Here is a 16338-nt window from a genome sequence, read left to right on the forward strand (position 1 = left end):
GGCTTAGTAACTCAATTTATTCTTTTGAGCTTTATTCCCTCCCGGCCTATCTAAAGTCTGTTGTGTTGATACTGCGCTACATAGAAGTTCTGGCAAACTTCATTTAATTATGAAATCTCAAACTCAATAGTGTCGTTGATGTAACCGGTGTCTTGTAAAAGGTCTTGAAAAGAATTGAATTTAATCTCAGGATTGCTGCATATACCCTGGAAATGATTACGGGGTCATTTTTGACCCATGTTGTGAAGAAGGGTAGTTTTACAAAAATGATTTTTATTCAAAAAGTTCAGGATTAACTTGGAAACACCTGAAATACTGGATGAGGAAATTCAGTCACTGCAAAGATATAGAAAACAAAAAGTGAGTAGGTTCACTGTTGACCCGTGTTGTGTATCAAAGAGTTAAGCTGAGAGAATAACACTTGACTTTTTAACTCCACCCACACTTTATATGAAAGACTTCCTCTCTCAGTTTGCTTTAAAGTCCCAGTCAGTGGTCGTAGATTCCTTCCATGTTCCTGAACAGATCTGTAGTCAGTTTGTAGAGATAGTGACAGATAGTGACAGCGCCACCTACTGCCAACAGGAGGTCAGCCTCGTTTTACAACTTTAATGCCCTCTAAGCAAAACGCGTCAGTTTCACCAAGACACGGATTCTGTAAATAAAAGACATTTAAACACTGAACGATGCACTTTAAAAGTTCAGTCTGTACAATGTAGTGACCTCTAGTGGTGAAGTGTCCTGTTGCAGCTGAATACCACTAACTTCAACCCCCCCCCCCCCCCCCCTTCCATTCCAAACATGGAAAATAACCTGTGGAAGCTTCAATTGTCATAAAAACTCAAAAGGTTTAGTTTGTCCATTTGGGGCTACTGTAAAAAACATGGCTGCCTTCGGAGTGAAGACCCGCTCCTGATGGAAATACAAAGTATTTATATATAAAAGTCCCATTCTCGGGTAAAAAAAACCAAATCTATCACAGTTAGATGAAAATTATTATTTCATATTAAATTTCTGCCAATAGAAACTTTCACCTGAATCTTACACACCGGAACTTTGTAGAAAATGTACTTTGTTACTTTATTTTGAAAACAGGATGTTGGAACTCCCAGGTTACGTCGGAGCAGTGCGCTGAACGCGGGGCTGTGATTGGCTGAGAGGCAGCACGGCGTGACGAGACGCCGGCGCTCCCACAACAGGAAGAAGAAGAAGAAGGAGAAAAAGGTGAGGAAGAGGAGGAAGTAGAAGAAGAAGTAGTAGAAGAAGAAGAAGAAGAAGAAGAAGAAGTGTGACCATGACGCTGGGAGACTGTTGGAAACAACTGAACTGGTTTTATTACCAGTACCTGCTGGTGACCGCCCTCTACATGCTGGAGCCCTGGGAGCGGACGGTGTTCAGTATCCTTCCAGCTCTCTGCTAACAAGCTAACATGCTAACATGCTAACCGAGCTGCCATTAGCTTTTCTAACAGGGTCGTTTTCAAACAACGTGAATTCCAGTGAAGACGTTTTACTCATGAATAACAGTTTGTGTTTAATTGTGTTTAAACCCCGTGTGCGTTGTGTGTCCGTTGTGTGTCCGCTGTGTGTCGAGAGTGAACCGGTTAAAGTCTGATTAGAGAACAAGCAGATACTCGTAAGGGAAAGTGTTACATGTGAGTTCCGGTCTGTGTGAGAGCGACGTGTGTTTGTGTGTTTAATGACAAATCCCAGTTCCACACTAACTGGTTCCACTGGTTCCACTTTATAGAAACGACTCTTTATCCAGTTGACCCGAGTGGAAACTGAAAAACTCCACGGAAACTTTAGAACTTGATCTTCAGCCAAGTTTACACCATCTTTGTTTACACTTTGTTTTAACAGAGGAACACGTGATCTTCTATTCAACAACACACAGATACTAACACACAACACGTCATTGTTGTTCAATATCCTGTAGAAGTTAAAGATATTCAAAGTTTTTGTTTGGATCTGTTTTTGTTTACCACAATCAAATCATTGATTACAGAGCCAGGTCAGTGGTGCGCCCCCTAGTGGACTCCTCCAGTTACACACCTAGCCTCGGTGAACAATAACGCAGCCAGTTCTCGACATGTACGCGTCGTCGCACAACAACATTAAAGCCCAGTCCCCCCCCCCCCACTAGCTGTGATTGGTCTGCTGGATATTCAGCGTGTGATGTTCATGGAGCTCTGATTCGTGGTGGAGGAAGACGTCATTGTCCCTTTATGGTCCCATGACGTCCTCCTACCGTTGGTGTCCCCTCAGGCTCAGGTGTGGTTGTGTGGATTATTCTCAGGCTGTTGTGTTACCGTCCTCCTCGGGGCTGCGACCCGGCGTCCACACGTCCACCGAACGTCCACCAGTAAAGATTTAGAAAGGAAATGATCCGGAGCTGGAAACAGCCTCACGAGATCTCAGGTGAAAGTTTTATTTTCTGTTTGTTCACTCAGACGTTTCCACGAGTCTCAGGTTCAGAGGCTGCTGCCTGGTTAACGTGAAACATGGACGTGTCCTCTGCTCCTTCAGAGTTTGTCCCTTAACGTCTCCTCCTCAGACTCCCTGCTCGTCTCGGTGGCCGGCATGGCCGTCTACACCGGCTACGTCTTCATGCCTCAGCACATCATGGCCATCCTGCACTACTTCGAGGTCGTCCAGTGACACGAGGACTCGTCCGTCCACCCGCTGGTCCCCGTCTGTCTCCGGCTTCCTGTCCGTCCATCTGTCCACCTGCGTGACTGCCTGTCTGTCTCTCCTGGATGTGAGGGGGGGGGAGCAACTCTCCTCCTTTCCAAAGCTAATTTAATATCATAGGTCAACTCTGTGGACGTCGTGCTGGACAGGTTGTCCTCCGGGACAGTGTCTCCTTCACTCGCCTGAGATACTCAGATTGTGAACCGGGTTTGGACTCGAGGCCACGGGCGACTGAGCTAAGTTTTGATTCATGTTTTTTTCTTTTTAATCCCTGGAATCAAGCGCACCTTACAGTTGGGAGGCGACTGGACTCTTATATTTTTATTCCCTCAAGATTTCAGAGTGTTGTTGTCTGAAGAGTTTGATTCAGGAGCAGGAAACCAGAGCAGCTGATTGGAGAAAATCATTTTTCTATTTGTTTTGAGCCCAAGCTGATGATCTGTGAATGGATCCTGGTGGTTTGGACCCAGTGGACGGTCACTGCTGGGAACCATCACCCCCCAGCTGTTTCCATTCTCCACCTTTGTTCTCAAAGTGACTTCCTGTAGAAACTAAGTCATTTGTTTTGTTGGCTTATCGCTCAGTTTATCATGATTCCACCGTTTTCTTCAGCACAAATATGACAAACGTTCAAATCAGTGAGTTTCTTTTATTTTTCTTCTGTGATTTGAAAATGTAAATTGTTTGTAAAGACCTGAACTGGACGTCGCCTTAAAAACAGCCTTAAAGAGTCTTAAACACAAAGTGAGGTCTAATGTGTATTAAACGCTGCTTGTGTAACACTTAAAAAATGAATTTTTAAAAGAAATATTTTGGCACCATGTAAAGTTCATTACGTCTCTGTGTTATTCTTTCTCAGCGATACACACATCAGCTCACGTTCATAAAACTACAAACACTCCAACATGGAACTTCTGTCTTGTCTCTTTACCGGGAGACGTGATCGAGATCCACGGGAAACTGTTTGAGAATCTGAATCTGAAAAATCATGAGAATCTGAATCTGGGCTCCGCTCTTCACACGTCGGAGTTTCAGAATTTTGGAAACGCTACGAGGAGAAAGCGTCAGTGACACGATGCTCTCTGCTGTTCGGTTGAGTCGGATTCAAGTCAGCGTGTAAACATGAGATGTTCTGGTCTTGTTGCTTTCAGCTGCCTTCATCTCTCTAAAGGAGGAAGAGGTCGGGCTTGAGAAGGATCCTCGGTATCTCAGGGTTCAGAGGTCACTGTGTCGTACACTTTGAACTGATCCTGGATCTGAGACCGGCTCCTGTTCTCAGTCTGTCGCAAAGCAGCCGATCAGTTTTTAAGAGTGAATAAAGTTACTCAAATTTTTTGCAAATAAAATATTAAGCGGCTTTGTGATTTTCCGCTTTAATGCAGCAATGACTCGTCTCCACCTCCATAAATGAAACCAACATATCCGGGGTGTGATGCCAGTGTGTTCACATTTAATCATAATTCTTGATTCTTTTTCTGATTTCATTCCATATTGATTCAGTTCAGGATATTTCATTGATCCCAAGTCTGCTTGGAAATGAGAACTGAATTGAAACTGAAGAATCTCACTTGGTGCATTCCACAAACTATTAAGGTCGACTTCTGATATAATAATGATATAAGAGCCTAATCCTGGAAACACACCTTTTCAAAGAGCAACAAACTTTCTCATTCTGTAGAATATTCAGTCGGACATTTGAATTAGAATTAAAAACTATAATGTACCAGCCTGAGTCTGTGCTCTGTTGCTCTGCTTCACTGGTAAATGGTAAACAGGTGGAAAGTATATAGTGTATTTTCCAATGTGTTGTACATAATCTTGAATACATCTTTGTAAAGTTTTGTAGTCGCTTATGTTGGCCTGTAGAATAAAAGTATTTGTGTGTGTTTCTGAGCTCCTGATGCTAAATACTGTTCTATTAAACCATTAAAGGGATATTTCACTATGATGAAGCTGCTTGTTTGACCTGCTGGTAATTTATTAATTTGACTTATAATTAAGTTTGACTTCCGACCACTCATTCATTTGTAAGCTGTTGTTTTCAATCATGTTCTTTTAATTAAAAATCCAAAGATGCAGCCGCAACTTATTTTTTAGTGTCTTTGATACATGAACCAGTTTATTATTATAATTATTATTTATTAGACAAAGAAACGCAGCGAATTCTCTAATTTGAGAAGCTGAACGATACATTGATCAGCTTCTATCTTCACATGTTCATCACTTCAACAAGGTCAGTTTCATGTTTCATTTCACAAGTCATTTGTTTTATTGTGTAGTTGCGGTTATTAGACACTAGGTGGGAGTGTTTCCACGTGGTTGACTCAGACCAGTTCACAGAAACGTCGCCACCTGGTGGCTGTGGCTCTGAACTGCAGGAGCGGACATCAGGATTCCTTTGGGCTCAAAACTCCTGTAGAAGAGTCTGGATGGTTTTAAGTCCTAAACTGATGAATCAGGAGAGGATGTACTAATCTGAGAGCTGTGCTGCGTCCAGGTGACCAGCACGGCACTGATCTGAGATCTGATCTGAGACCAGAAGCTGATGAGACCTTCACAGGATGTGTGTCTCTGCTGAACTGGAGGAGAACATGTCAAATCTGGTTTCAAACAGGAGGAGAAGGAGGAGGAGGAGGAGGGGGAGGAGGGATGAAGAGTGTGAGTCAAAGTTTAAAGACTCTAAGGTTTTACAGACGCCTTCACACCTGAGAGAGAGAAACGTGTTGTACTGTAACATCTCCACATCTTTATGAATCATATCAATAAGATGCATGAAAACAGGAGAGTCTATAAACTTGGACTGAAACTCACGACATCGTTAAAATGATGTGAGAGATGAAGAGATTCATGGGAAGAGGCGGAGTTAGTTCAACAACATTCACACGATCACTTCCTCTTTGGATATTTGTCTTCAAAATAAAAGTTTATTTTTATCATTTAGAAAAGTGGTGAACTTGACTCTGAAAGTTGTTTTGGTTGAAACGGTCAAAACGTTTGATAAAATAACATCAGATCAGTGAATCATTCAAACTTTCAATCTTATATATGAACCACTAACTGTTATTATTACATATTAACCTTAATTCTGAAATATATAATAAGAGAACTAACATTACAGACACAATGAGAAACCTCACATGGACTGTGGCTGCAGTTCTGCGTTGAGCCTCTGGGTGTCACTGTCGCTCCACTGATGAGAGAAAACCTCACCTCAGATATTTAACTAGAATCAGTTTTGTGAATCTACACAAAGACACTGAGTAGAACGTGGACCAGACTCCATTCAGCAAACTGTCATATTCACTGGATGAAGCTTTCATGAAGTTCAATGACTCGTTAACAAGATTTTCTTTTCTAATAAATATGCATAAGAATAAACGGACTCTCAGGGTTTATCAACAATGATAATAAAACATAATTGTCAGCTGCATCTTTACAGTCGTTTATATTTTAAAGGTTTTATTCTTGAGAGGATTTCTTGAGATTTGGTAGAAACATTCTCTTGGACTCAGATCAGATTCCAGTGGTTAAATGGTTCACACACATTTGATCTCATTAACGTCACAATTCTTTCAAATTTGGTGCAAATGTTTCACTTTGACTCAATTATTAACTGATTCGTTTGAGTGAAAGGTCAAAGGTCACGATGACCTGAAATGAATCTGGAACGGTTCTTAAAGATGGAAGCTGCAGCGACGAGGAGACAGAAGAAGAGAAGAAGTCGAACCTCGTTAAGATCCACGAGGAAAACTGTGATTTGTGAATAACATCTGATTGATTGTTTGATTGATTGATTGATTGATTGATTGATTGATTGAAGGTTAATTAATGTTTGTTAAGATGTTTCTGTCCTTTCATCTCGTTCTCACTCACTGAAGTTTGTTCAAGTGTTTCTGATCAGTTTGCTTTAATTCGTTATTTGATGATATGAAAAGAGGCGGAGACACGTCGTCCATCTTTGTTTACGGAGACAAAAGGACTTTTACAAATTAATAAATGATGACATGAAGACTTATTCGTCCATTTGTCAATCAAGCAGCCACTGATCCTCTTCTCCTCCACTTGGATTATATTTGTCACTGTGTTTCTATTTCCTGTACCACCCCTACTCCTCCTCCTCCTCCTCCTCTTCCTCCTCCTCCTCTTCTCCTCCACTTTTATTATATTTGTCATTGAGTCTCTCTTTCCTGTATCACCCCTCCTCCTCATCCTCGTCCTCCTCCTCCTCCTCCTCCTCCTCCCCCTCTTCCTCCTCCTCCTCCCCCTCCTCTTCCTCCTCCTCTTCCTCCTCCTCCCCCTCCTCCTCCTCCTCCTCCCCCTCGTCCTCCTCCTCCTCTCCCTCCTCCTCTTCCTCCTCTTCCTCCTCCTCCTCCTCCTCCTCTTCCTCTTCCTCCCCCTCCTCCTCCTCCCCTCCTCTTCCTCCTCCTCCTCCTCTTCCTCCTCCTCCTCCTCCTCCTCCTCCTCCTCCTCCTCCTCCTCCTCACAGTAATAAGAGTGGAGAGGTCAGTCAGTCGACCCTCTGAGGCCGAGCAGCCAACTTTAAATATTTCACACTATTTTAAATGAGCGCACATGAATCATAGATCACAGGCAGCCGTCCTCGGTGTGTGTGTGTGTCTGTGTGTGTCTGTGTGTGTGTGTGTGTGTGTGTGTGAGGAGCTGAACCTGGAGCTCCTTCTAATAACCTCTGGCTGTCCGTCTCACTGAGGAGGTCTGATGTGGTTCAGCGGGGACGTGACGGACGGATGATGAAACCAAGTGTGTTTTCGTCCGTGCTTCCTCGGGGATCGAACTCCCGGGTTCCCAGCATGCAGCAGAAACATCAGAACATCACAAGGATCTGTAGAAGTGTTCTGGAGACACGCTGGGACGTTTAGGTTCCTGGAGGAAGAACCAGTCGTCTAATGGTGCTGCAGGGAGTCTGTGCTGCTAAAAGAGAATTCATATTGAACTCATCATATTTATCTGTTCTCGGAGCTTTGTGGTGCATTGTGGGATAATTTGACTCGACTCAACAACAATATCTGTTAAATCTGTCAATAAGCTGTGAGCTCTTATGTTTTTAATAAAGGTTATGATCGCTGTGAGGAGGAGAGAGAGAGACAGACGGTCTGTTGCTCTTCACTGTCTGTGCTGCAGATAAACTGAGAAGAGGTTTACACACAGCTGCTGAGACACAACGGTCAAGAAGACTCTCTCTCTCTCTTTCTCTATCCATCTCTCTCTCTATCTCTCCCTCTATCTATCTATACATCCATCTCTCTCTCACTCTCTATCCATCCATCTCTTTCTCTCTATCCATCTCTCTCTCTATCTATCATCTATCTCTCCCTCTATCTATCTATCCATCCCTCCCTCTCTCTCCCTCCCTCTGTCTCTCTCGCTCTTTTCTCTCTCTCTTTTATTCCCTCCCTCCATTTCTCTCTCTCTCTCTCTCCATCCCTCTCTCTCTCCCTCTCTTCCTCCCTCTGTCCCTCTCTCTCTCCCCTCTCCTCCCTCTCTCTCTCCCTCCCTCTCTCTCTCTCTCCCTCCCTCCCTCCCTCTCTCTCTCCCCCTCTCCCTCCCTCTCTCTCTCTCTCCCTCCCTCCCTCCCTCCCTCCCTCCCTCCACCTCTCTCTCTATCTCTCTCTCCCTCCCTCTCTGCCTCCCTCTCCCTCCCTACCTCTCTCTTCCTCCCTCTCCCTCCCTTCCTCCCTCTCCCTCCCTCTCCCTCCCTCCCTCTCTCTCCCTCCCTCTCCCTCCCTCTCCCTCTCTTTCTTCGAGGTGGGGCGGATGGCAGGATGTGTCAAACAGAAGAAATGATGCATACTGGTCACCAGTTTGAGAGAAAGTTTTATTATGAATATGGCACCTGGCCATCCCTCCCTCACCCCCTCCCTCCCTCCCTCTCTCTCTCTCTCTCTCCCTCCCTCTTCCTCCCTCTCCCTCTCTCTCTCTTTCTTCGAGGAGGGGAGGATGGCAGGATGTGTCAAACAGAAGAAATGATGCATACTGGGAACCAGTTTGAGAGAAAGTTTTATTATGAATATGGCACCTGTCGGATGATGAGACCGGTTACAGAGAAGCGAGTGTGTGACCGGTCACAGAGAAGCGAGTGTGTGATCGGTTCCTCTGAGCGGACGAGAACCTAGAAAACTCATAAACTAAATGAAGTATGTACATTTTCGGATTTGCAGCATTATTCATGTTGAATGAACTCAAAGAGATGTCTTCCGAAAATAATAATAATAATAATAATAATAAAAAAGAATAAAGTAAGCCAGGCACTCAAAGTTAGCATCAGTTAGTCATGTGTCCTCCCTCTCCTGCGAGGAAGAAACTCAAACAAAAAATAGAAATGTACCATAGTTTTCTCTTTTTTAATATTTTAATTTGTTTGTATTTAGAATTTTATAACACTGTTAACATTGATAATAAGAGATTCCCTCTCTCCCGTATTTCAGCTACTTGGCACCAAGTTCCTCATAAAAGAATCTGTATAATTGTACAAGAAATAGTTAAAAACACAGACACAGTTTCTTCACAGGTAAATGAAGTGATTTTTCAATAGTTGTATTTCTTAAACACTATGTATTCTTGACAGCAGCCGTGATTAAGTTCGTTAAGTTTTTAAAATCACCAGCAAAGTTTTCATTTTTCGACATAAAACACAGAAAAACATTGAAACAGCTTGGACCGGCTGTTTGGTTACGGTAACATGTGGGTGTATTTCCTGGTTTCATCTGAGTTATGAGCCCCCCCCCCCCCTTTCAGAATCTCCTTCCCTCGACCAAATGGGGCCCTGCCATTCGTTTGTGTGCCCCCCCACCCCCCCCCACCGTTTTTTCACGCAGAAACCACCAGAAGTAGAAAATGCTAAAATCCAGAGGAGCACGGAAACAAAACGCTCCTGAAATAACAAATTGGAACATTCAACCACAGACGACCCACCGAGCAACTGACGGGTCGCGCGGCCCTGATCACATTCTTATTCTTCTTAATATTCAACACAAAAATAAATAAATACATTGTTTGATTTTCATAACCTGGGTTTGTTTTCACAAGTTATTCGCAGTAACAAGACATTGGTTCTTCACAGAAAGCACAGACAGATTGTTTTCCTGATGTGAAGGGGACGAGACACTTGTCCTCCAGGACGTCCCGATCGGGATCAACAGACTCAAAACAAAGAACAGACGAGCTGCTGGACCGAGGAGACACAACGAGGGCTCAATCACGTGAAACACATCGGACCAACTCACTAAACATGCAGTTCAGTTTTCCAAAACACCTATAAAAATAGATTTATAGTGCGAAATATTTTTTTCTTCTTTTAATTTCTTTAGAAATCTTTAAAATTGTTTTTTTTTATTATTATTGTTGTTATTATTTGTCCTGAAATTCTACTGTGATTTTTTTTCTCCCCCCTGAACCACTTGTTTCACTTGGTTTGTCCCGTGAGAGAAGTTTGCGCAGGAAGTCAACAAGTTTTCGGTGGGAACCAATGAAATACACCCAATGCACACAGGAAGCCCCAAGGGACTCTGGGAAATGTTTCACAACTGAGGCTTTCGTGGTTGTTCCAGGACTATAACTACGATGCTACTTTAGGCTTTTCCTCGTCATATTTCATATTCATATACTGTAAATATTCGTTAGTTCTTTAATACTTTGTACGCAAGAGCTGGAAACCGCAATTCCCAGAATTCCTTAGTGGCGAAAACATGGCTCCATAAACCTTGAGCTAGTTAAAGAATCTTCTCATCTCTGAGAGAAAAGAGCGAGATAAAGAGGTTTTGTATAAGACTACACAACAGCAAAAAGCAACAGCAGAGGGAAAGAGAGAGAGAAGGATCAGAAAACAACCAGAGAACTCAGGAGTTCACAGAGACAGAAAGGAAGCAGCGAATAAAAGGTGGACTCCACAACTTCTTTTTCATTTTTTGCAAAGGCCACCGAACACGAAATTCCACGAACCTCCACTGGTTTCACTAAGACTGCAGATAGAGGGAGACGGAGGAAGAGGCGGGAGAAGAAAGAGAGAGAGAAGGCTGTTCTTTTTGAGACCCCGCCCCTCTCACTCTAAGCCCCACCCCTCTCCCCCCTCCCTGACACTAGAGATAGAGCACAGAGAAGACAAAGGACAAAAACAGCTACAGTAGCTCAGTATATACTGCATATAGTCAACACACACAGAGAGAGAGGTCGCGTGGACGACCTTCCGACAGCCAGTGACACGAAACACATCGGTAACACGTTTTTAATCACACGGGTAATAAGGATGACGTGAAGCCGGGGCTGCCGACTTCAAAAACAGGATGTCGTGACAGTTTTTATACCGTTTTAATTATTACTTATTCTCGTATTTTTTTTCTTTCCTCTTTTTACCAAAAAAAGTAAAAGAAAAGTACAAATGAATGAGAATCACAGTGTTTTCAAAACACTTCACGTGAGAGTTCTTTTTTTTTGGCAAAGGAGGCGGGGCTAGAAAGAAACTGAACGACAAAGGAATGTGGATCTTTTTTCTATTCCTCAAAAAAAGTCATCTACATTTTTCTGTGGTTATTGAATTGATTGTTCGATAGATCGATTGAACATGAAAGTCTTTATTACAATCTCCTTGTTGATATGTGGTTTTTAATCACAGGGTCCGGCGATGAGATGGAAGAGAGCGGATTGTTTAGGAAAATCTTGTGGAGGTGATTCTGGTTTAGGAAGAAGAAGAAGAGGAGGAGGAGGAGGAGGAGGAGGAGGAGGAGGAGGAGGAGGAGGAGGAGGAGGAGGAGGAGGAGGAGGAGGAGGAGGAGAGAATAAAGAAACTACTTGATCTACTACAAAAATAAAACAAAGCAGTTTTCAAACAGGAGCCGGTCGAGGATTTCAACATTCAATTTTCAAGTTAGTGACGCTAAATATTTAGCTTCAGTCTCATGAGAAGATCAAAGTGATTCAGTTAGAAAACACACAAAACATAAAGAAAGAAACCCACTATGTAGCCTAAAATTTAACCAATCAACTCCATGTTGCTAAATGGCGCCGGCCCCCCCCATGGCCCAATCAGATTGAGCTTGTGTTTAGACGGAGGCGGGACATGTTGCTGATTTCGAGGTTCTTGCTGCGTTTCTGACTTTCCTGACGGTCAGAAGAGGAAAAACAAAACTTTAAAACAGTTCCCCCTCCAAAAACAGAAAGCGGGGATCCGTCTGTCAACAAGCCGTGGGTTCGTTAACAGCCCCCCCATCAGCCAGCTGAATCAGGGTCCCTGGGTGGTCCGTAGCACCGGGAGGCGGGACATCGGAAGGTAGAGCAAAAGAATAAAGATCAGGTAGTGACAGATTAGAGTGGCAACGACAGATGGAGAGAGGAGGAGATGAGGAGGAGGTTATGTCTGGTGCGAGACCTGTTGGTAAACTCCTGGGATAAAAGAGGAATTAGTAACATTCGATATTTCACAGGTCGTTACCCGGTGGAAATTGCTTTTTTTGTTTTCTTCTTAATGCTTGATTCGTAGGTTAAATCTGAGCTAGAGCATTTTTATAAAAAAAAGGAAGAAATGAAATCAACTCTAAACTATTCCCTCAATCGAGAAACGTCCTCAAAAACCTTTTTTCAAAAGATTATTATTTCTGAGACCTTTGTTGGAGAGAGAGCCCCCCCCCCCCCCCTCCCGGTCTGTACACGCCTTGATCACATCAAGATACACGGAGGAGCGCCACGTGGAGTTTTCTGTCCATTACAAATCCCTGTGCCGTCCTCCTTTAAATACACACATCAGCATCTTCATAGAGATGCAACAGAATCAAGTCAAATAATGAAAAGTATCCCCGTCAGGCTCCAGCGGAGTCCTCAGGCAATATGAATTCTCTGTAGGCAAAAAAGGAATTCTTCACAATAAAGAATAGTCTGTGTTTTGTTCGTTTGTCGGGGGGGAGAGTGTTGCTGATTGAAGAAACAGGAGCAAAGAGAGAGACTGAGAGAGGAGGAGGAGAAGAGGAGAGAGAGATAAGATAGAAAAGGGGTTGATGTTCGTGGGTCTTTCTATTACACAAGCTCAGTTGCTCAGATTCAAAGTGCTAGAGTACGTTTGTCCTCCCGTCCGTCCTCCTCTCTCGGACGCACAGTGCTGCACCGTGTGGATAAAGGATAACAAGCAAAGTTTTTTTTTACTAGTGAGTTGTCTTTTACTTTGACACAGTTGTTGATTCCGGAAACACAGTAATGCGGTCTCGAACGTTTTGCATTAATCCTCCTTCCTCTCCAGAGCTGTCTGTGTGGCGTGGATCCCGTTACTGTACACAGGAAACGGTAGCGTGGAGAAAAGTCCCTCAGCTGTGGTGAAGACGTTGGCCGCCGTGGGCATCGGGCCGCCGAGGGCGCCGCCCCCGCCCGTTAACGACGGCGAGCCGACAAACGGGCCGGCGGCTGCTGCTGCCGACATGTTGAGCCTGTGGACGTGGTGGTAGAGCATCTCCATGGGCGTCTTAGGGTCGAGGCCGAACCCCGAGCTGTCTACAAAGTTCATAGCAGCGTTGGGAAGGAGGTTCCCTTGTGCCATGGCCAGGGTGACGTCTGCTGGTGCGTACCTGATGGTCCCAGTGGTGTAGACCCGTGGAGCCGTCGTGCTGGTGGGGGCCAGTGTCCCTGTGACCCTGTGGACCAGTGGGAGCACCACATTACCAGCCTGCAGACGCTGCAGAGCCTCCAGGTCACCCGAATACAGCAGTGAAGAGGAGGAGGTTGACGAGGAAGAGGAAGATGAGGAGGAAGAGGAAGAGGAAGAGGAGGGGGTGGGCGTGCCTTGTTGCTTGTCCCGTGGAGAGGCGGAGAGAGGGGGTGACAACGGGTCAGCGGAGGAGGCGCTGGATGGAGGTGCAGCACTTGAAGCAGAGGACGGAGCAGAGCTCCCGTTGTAAGGAGGCTTCCTCACTCCTCCAGCTCCTCCTTCAGTTCCAGGAGGGGTGAGGACGGAGTCCGGGATGGACACCTGGAGGGAGCCTCCCTGGGGCGAGGGGAACGACTCGTGGGACCCTGGAGCCGGTTTGGAGGTCATGCTGTACGGAGACTCGTTTCTGGAAATCTCTCTGTTGGGGGGGTAGTTCCAGATGCTGCTGTCGTTGTCAAAGTTGATGGGCTCTGCCATCTCCGTCTTGATCTTCAGGACCGAGGACGTCACCCCTGCGCTGTTAGGGGAGCCAGAGGAGCTGAGGAGGTGGGAGGAGGTGGTGGACGTGGCCTGGGAGGGGTCAGCCAGCGGTGTGGTGTCTCCCATTGTGACGGGGCTGGGCAAGGGTGAGGACAGACGGATTCTCTTACTTTGTGATCCGTCCCATTTCTGCACTTTCCTCCTCTTCCGCCGCTTCTGGAGCTTGAGTCCAACGTCGGCGCTGTCGCAGTTCTGCATGCCTCCATCTTCTTCCTCCTCCTCCTCCTCCTCCTCATCTTCCTCCTCAGACGAAGAAGTTTGCGAGTTGTGCAGCTGCAGTTCTTCCCCGTCTCCGTAGTGCTCTACTTTAATATGAAGTCCACCCAGATTACCAAGTCCTCCGATGGAGCCCAGTCCACCTAACCCGCCCAGTCCTGTTAACCTTGTCATCCTTCCTCCTCCTTCTTCTCCTCCTCCTCCCCCGCCTCCTCCTCCTGCCTCCCTGACCTCCTCCTGCTCTTCTCCTTCTCCATCTGAAGGTTCCAGGCTGTCATCGCTGTCTTGGCTCTCAGGGTTACTGGAACTGTCTCCTTCCTCCTGACGTTTCATGTCCTGTTCAGAGGAGCAATGTGATTGGCCGGGCTGCTGTTGGCGCTTGCTGTCGGTCTCCGGGTCCTCGCTGCGTTCGGCCTGGTGGCCGAGCTTCCCCTCAGACTTCATGTTTTCATTGTCTAATGAGAAGAAAGAGGACAACTGGTTAAAAAGGCTTCAACAGACAAGTAGCTAAGATCATTCGGAGACAACAACGAAATGTGGATATTTCTGGACGTGAAGAACCACTTGTACCAGAAGAGGAACTGTTTCATTCTGAGTCATTCACTCCTTCATGTATTGAATGATTGCACAGCAGCAGTGTGGAGATGGTGGACTGCTTCCGGCCCAGTAAAGAACACTGGGAGATGTGGCTTGAGGAGGAGCAGTGACTGAGATATCTCAAACACCTGATGGACTTATGAACACATGCTTGGCCCCAAGAGGATGAATCTTATATCTCACTTTTGACCTTTTGTCTTTTCATTGCCATGTGTTTGTCTTGCTGTCACCAGGATCACTCAAAAACTGCTGAACTATAATAATTGTTGAGATTTCCATCGGGTCAAGCGTTGAACCAACTGGTCAGCAGCCAACTTCAGAGCTTCAAAGAAAAACACGCTAAGAGCCGTGTTCACCTGACTGACGTGTTTGTGAATCTCAGCTGCTGACCCTGTTTTCCACACAGGATTTCCATGTGTTGGGTTGTGTTGTGTTGTGGACCCACTGATGTGCGTTCGGTAGCTGCTGCTGTTCAGGCATGCTGGCTCTGTCTAGCCCATTGCACACGCACAACAAACGCACACACTCTAAACACTGCCAGCGCACACTGAGGCCAGCGGCTGTCCAGCTGGCAGCGCTCGGACTCCCTCGTGGAAATGTCAACTCAATCGCTCGGGAAAACCTTGTGTCTCCATTACGTGTGATTTCCAAGCAAAACAGATTCATTTTTACTCGCTGGAAATCAAGGAGTGTTTTGTTTTAGATTATTCACAAAATTTAGACTGGGTTAGGGTTAGGGCTAGATTTCTATATTTCGCTAGCTGCTGTCTAGAGGTGGGCGTCTTGAATCCTTGAAGAGTTCTCACGTAGAGATTAGCGACTGCCAGTCAATCTGATTTGGTTCAGACTTTTGTCATCGAGCTCCAAACTTTGTCAGATGATACATTAAAGGATAATGGAGATATTCCATATATACATATTTATATATTAGGGATGCACCGATTTATCGGGCCCGAACATCGGTAACGGCCGATATTCGCCTCGTTTACTGATATCGGCTTATCGGTAATAAACTTGACTTTCATCGATATCATTGGCCGATGTTCATATTTGTGGTAAAACCGCTGGGCACGTGCCGCGGCTGGGGGAGCAGTCGCTCCGTCGCCCTCCTCTCCGCCGCCGGAGGCTCAGTGTGCGGCACCGGGAGGTCCTCATCCGGTGGCACCTCACGGCGCCGGTGCGGAAGGCGGGCCGTTGGAGGGGACCGGGTACGCGGTCAGCGGCGGCCACTCTGGACGCGTGTCGGGCCCTTCTCGCGGATCACCTCAGCTAGCGACCGCTGGGGGAACCCTCCGGCTGGCGCCTAGCAGCTGACTGAGAACTGGTGCGGACCAGGGGAATCCGACTGTTTAATTAAAACAAGCATCGCGAAGGGCCACGGTGGGTGTTGACGCGATGTGATTTCTGCCCGACACTCAAAACAGGTCAAACTGAGGAGGGCTTGTTAAGTTATCTTGACTCACGCAGTGTAACTTGGTGTAAAAAGTATGAGCGTAGCGTCTGTTTAAGTACTTTATTCTCATGTGCACCGGCTCTATTCATCCGTCTCATGCACAGGTAACAAGGGAACTGACAACATACGTTATACACACAGAAGCCGTAACACATCTAATAAACGGGCAATACTGCTACCGTAAATCAATGAGAAGA

General features: G+C 45.6%; 3 protein-coding genes across 4 annotated transcripts in view; 1 reads left to right on the forward strand and 2 right to left on the reverse strand.

The window, feature by feature from the left end:
- The window catches only part of LOC128450548 (zinc-binding protein A33-like), a 383902-nt gene that overhangs the window by 52199 nt on the left and 315365 nt on the right, over positions 1 to 16338 (reverse strand). The window lies entirely within an intron of this gene.
- LOC128450549 (E3 ubiquitin-protein ligase TRIM35-like) overlaps positions 1 to 16338 on the reverse strand; it is a 377361-nt gene that overhangs the window by 45781 nt on the left and 315242 nt on the right. The gene's annotated exons all lie outside the window — the stretch shown is intronic.
- sptssa (serine palmitoyltransferase, small subunit A) lies at positions 1174 to 3525 on the forward strand. The gene is made up of 2 exons (XM_053434077.1): positions 1174 to 1397; positions 2557 to 3525. The coding sequence occupies exons 1-2, from the start codon at positions 1295 to 1297 to the stop codon at positions 2658 to 2660; spliced, it is 207 nt and encodes a 68-aa protein (XP_053290052.1). The 5' UTR covers positions 1174 to 1294; the 3' UTR covers positions 2661 to 3525.

The sequence above is a fragment of the Pleuronectes platessa genome, chromosome 11 (assembly GCF_947347685.1).
Source record: "Pleuronectes platessa chromosome 11, fPlePla1.1, whole genome shotgun sequence".
Lineage (NCBI taxonomy): Eukaryota > Metazoa > Chordata > Actinopteri > Pleuronectiformes > Pleuronectidae > Pleuronectes > Pleuronectes platessa.

Coding starts and splice junctions, on each gene's coding strand:
- sptssa (XM_053434077.1), top strand. CDS start 1,295: ATGACGCTGGGAGACTGTTGGAAACAACTGAACTGGTTTTATTACCAG. Junction 1,398..2,556: donor CTGGGAGCGGACGGTGTTCA/GTATCCTTCCAG, acceptor TCTCCTCCTCAG/ACTCCCTGCTCGTCTCGGTG.